This window comes from Protobothrops mucrosquamatus, unplaced genomic scaffold (assembly GCF_001527695.2).
Source record: "Protobothrops mucrosquamatus isolate PMUCROS unplaced genomic scaffold, P.Mucros_1.0 scaffold5424, whole genome shotgun sequence".
Classification (NCBI taxonomy): domain Eukaryota; kingdom Metazoa; phylum Chordata; class Lepidosauria; order Squamata; family Viperidae; genus Protobothrops; species Protobothrops mucrosquamatus.
Window position 1 is genome coordinate 24,514 of NW_015391283.1, and position 3,561 is coordinate 28,074.

A 3,561-nucleotide genomic window follows, 5' to 3' on the forward strand; every position below is an offset into this window, starting at 1 on the left:
CTGCCTGCCTGCCTGCCTGCCTGCCTGCCTGCCTGCCTGCCTGCCTGCCTGCCTGCCTGCCTGCCTGCCTGCCTGCCTGCCTATCTATCTATCTATCTATCTATCTATCTATCTATCTATCTATCTATCTATCTATCTATCTATCTATCTATCTATCTATCTATCTATCTATCTAATCTATCACTCTCTATTTCTCTCCCTCTCCCTCTCTCTGAGTAGCCACAAGCTTAGCCTTGTTTGGGGAGGAATTTTCCTTCCGTTCTGCAATTTTCTGCTGAATGCTTCAAGCTTTTCAGAATGCTTAACCCAGCCAGCCACCCAACGCAGTCTGAAACCCGGGGGGGGGGGGGAATTCCACACCATTTTCTGCCTGGAAGTGTGTGCTTCCCCCACCCCCCCTTCTCAATATTTTTTTTTTAAAAAGGACAGGATGATCTGTCCAAGAAAGGGAAGATTGATAAGTCAGATTTTGAACAGAGGAGAAGAAACAAAGCAGCTGGAAATGCTTTCAGTGGGGAATTGCAGCATCAAACTCTAACAAGCCCCCCCTCCCGCCTCCCCGGTCTTCTTTGAACCCTGGAAGGAGAATCTCCCTTCTTCTTTCCTTGTTTGTTGCGTCCTACGCAAACTGAAAAGCAGATCGTCCCCATCCCTGCCCTCCCTCTGGACAGCTTTCCAATTGCAAACCTGAGTCATCGCATTTTTTGGACGTTGGCTGTAATGTTGAGAAAACGCATCCAATTAAAGTAAGGGACGGAGCTGGCTGTGGTACTGTGGCACATTGATCCAAGCCCCTCGTGGCTCCGGTCGATAGCGCTGAGTAGCCGAGCTGAATTGTCTTCTCCTTCCCCCCTATCCTACAGCTTAAGCATTCTTCCCTCCTTTTACGAAGGATGGTCACCGTGGTGGACTGTCGTCTGGATTCCCAGGAGGGAGGGAGGGGCTGTTTCCCAGAGGGCAGGAAAAGACGAAAGGATATCCGTAGTTACGCAGATTGTTGCTTTAATCTGGCAAGATTCTGTCTGTGGGCAAAAGACAGTGAAGAAAGTTGTCCGGTGTAACTGCCCAGGTCTTTGTTGGTTCTTGGGCCTGACCGTGACTGAGACACCCAGCATTTGTTCATCCTTTTTTTCTTTCTTTCTTTCTCCTCCCCTTTCAGTACGTGACCTGCCCCACCACCTCTTTCACGGATTTGGCTGAAATCGTCTCCCGAATTGAACCGGTGAAGGCCATCCTTGTGGACGGTGAGCAAACGGAGGGAGGGAGACAGGCCGTTCTCAAGAAAGGAGGATATTCCGTAGCTCAGGGCTTGAAAGGAGGGGTCCGGGGATCTTTTGGAGTGGCTCCAGGTGATCCAGTCACCTGAGGATGTCGGCTTCAGCGTTCTCCTTCCCGCCTTGACCCTGGCTTCAAACGAACCCTCTTCCGACTTCTCTCCCGTTCAGACGAATCCGACTACCAGACCGAATACGAAGAGGAGGTTTTTGACAGCCAGAAGGACGACTACGTCAGTTTCCTGACCAGCGAGACGGAAATATATACGGATTCCGTAAGGGTAGCCCTGGACCTTTTGGGGTTCCACTGCCACCTCCTCCAGCCCCCCACCCCCAGGCTGTGGGAGTCTGTGGCTTGATTTGAGATGGGTTTGAAGGTAGATCGAGCAGGCCAAACCGCCATAGTAGTCCTTTCCTCTTATTATTCCTCTTCCTCTTCTTCCTTTCGCCTGTTTCCTTTTGCCTACTGTGGACGCTTCGAAGCCCAATCAAATAAAGTTCCCCGTTTCCTCTTCTCTCCAGCAGGATCAAGAAATCCGGCTAAGGCGGCCTGTCCGTGGCGACTCGGAAGACAGCCAACTGGCAGCCTAACAAGACCCACCTTGGCCCACCTGGCTTTTCTCCTCCCCCCTCCTCCCCCACTTCCTCAAGCAGTGCCCCTCTCCCCATTTCTCGGTCTGAAAACCAAGGTTCCCCCCCCCAAAAAAAGCGATTAGCATCCGCCGATGGACAAACGGGCCCCGTACAAAGACATCGCCGATCGATCGGAGTCTGCAGAAACTTTGGGCGGCACCTTCAGGGTTTGGGGCTCATGTGAACCGAGAGGGAGACGGGAAAAAGGAACACTGCACGAATCTGGGTTGGGAGGAGGGGAGTGGAGGATGGGCTTCTGGCATTCTTCACCCCACCGGATCCCACTGAGTTTGGCTTGGGCAACCGGCACCTCCAAGGGGAGCAAAAGTCTCCCCCGGGAATTTGCAGCTAGCGTAGGGGATGCTCCTTGCTCAACAAGCAAAAGCCGAAGATGGAACCATCTGCCAGGGAGGGACAACGAGAGTCGTGACGACAACAGCAGTGACTTTCACACAGACGCCCGTTCGAACGACGCTGCTGCTGCTGCTGCTGCTTGTGGTGCTGCTGCAGAACCAGTTTTCTTGCGTTCCCGCAAGGGGCTGTTTTTAAACCTTCCTAAAAACTTTTGGCGGAAAACCCTCAGCTTATTTATGCCGGCCTGCCCTTCAGCTCCTGCTTTCGTGGGCCGCCTCTGTGCCCAACAACGGATCGGCCGTTCCTGTGTTATAGTATACTGCCAAATCTCTTTTTTTTCTCTCTCTCTCTTCTCTCTCTCTCCTCAGGGGTTCTTAAAAAGAGAATAATAAAAAGCTGAAAACCCGTATCCTGGCCTTGCACCCTGGCTCAAAGGCACCCTGTGGGGCGTTCGGCGTTTTGCAAATAAACCCAAGACGAAGGGGTGTATTTGAGGGTGGGGGTGCCAGTTGCGGCACGGGGAGTCCTCGGCTTAACGACCTGCAACTGAGCCCCAAATCGCTGCCGCTCGGTGAGACAGCTGCTAAGTGTGGTTCCCCCTCCCCTTTTACGACCTCCCTTGCACACGCTGTGAAGCCAATCGCTGCAGTTGTTAAGTTAGTGACACGCTGGTTAAAGGAATCCAGCTTTCCCTCCCCTCCCCGTTGACTTTGCTCAGCAGAAGGTCACAAAAAGAGGATCGCGTGACCCCCGGGGATTCCGTGACCGTCATAAATACGAGTCAGTTGCCAAGCCTCCGAATTTTGATCACGTGACACCCCGGGACGTTGCCACTGTCATAAATACGAGTCCTGGAGTTTGATGAGGTGACCCCCCAGGGAAGCTGCAGTTGTCCTAAGTGTGAAAAACAGTCATAAATCACTTTGTCGGTGCCGTCGTAACTTTGGAACGGTCAGTTTTAAGCGTAGGCCGAGGACGATCTGTATAGCTTCTCCGTTGAAACTGGGAGGGAACGCCATGTTATGAAATTGAGTGTACATCCAGCCTTCTTCTTGCCCATTTTCTGCCTCTTTGAGATGATAATAAAGTTGGAAGGGACCCTGGAGGTCATCTAGTCCAACCCCCTGCTCAGGCAGGAAACCCTATACCATTTCAGACAAATGGCTGTCCAGTCTCTTCTTAAAAACTTCCAGTGTTGGAGCATTCACCGCTTCTGGAGGCAGGTTGTTCCACTGGTTAATTGTTCTCACTGTCAGGAAGTTTCTCCTTAGTTCTAGGTTGCTTCTCTCCTTGATGAGTT

General features: G+C 52.0%; 1 protein-coding gene across 1 annotated transcript in view; it reads left to right on the forward strand.

Moving 5' to 3' along the window:
- LOC107299762 (patatin-like phospholipase domain-containing protein 7) overlaps window positions 1-1,891 on the forward strand; it is an 18,608-nt gene extending 16,717 nt beyond the window's left edge. The window contains exons 10-12 of the mRNA XM_029286862.1: window positions 1,160-1,244; window positions 1,446-1,549; window positions 1,797-1,891. Of these exons, the coding sequence (XP_029142695.1) occupies window positions 1,160-1,244; window positions 1,446-1,549; window positions 1,797-1,865 (258 nt within the window). The 3' untranslated portion in view covers window positions 1,866-1,891. The remainder of the gene's footprint in view (window positions 1-1,159; window positions 1,245-1,445; window positions 1,550-1,796) is intronic.
- Window positions 1,892-3,561: the final 1,670 nt, after the last annotated feature.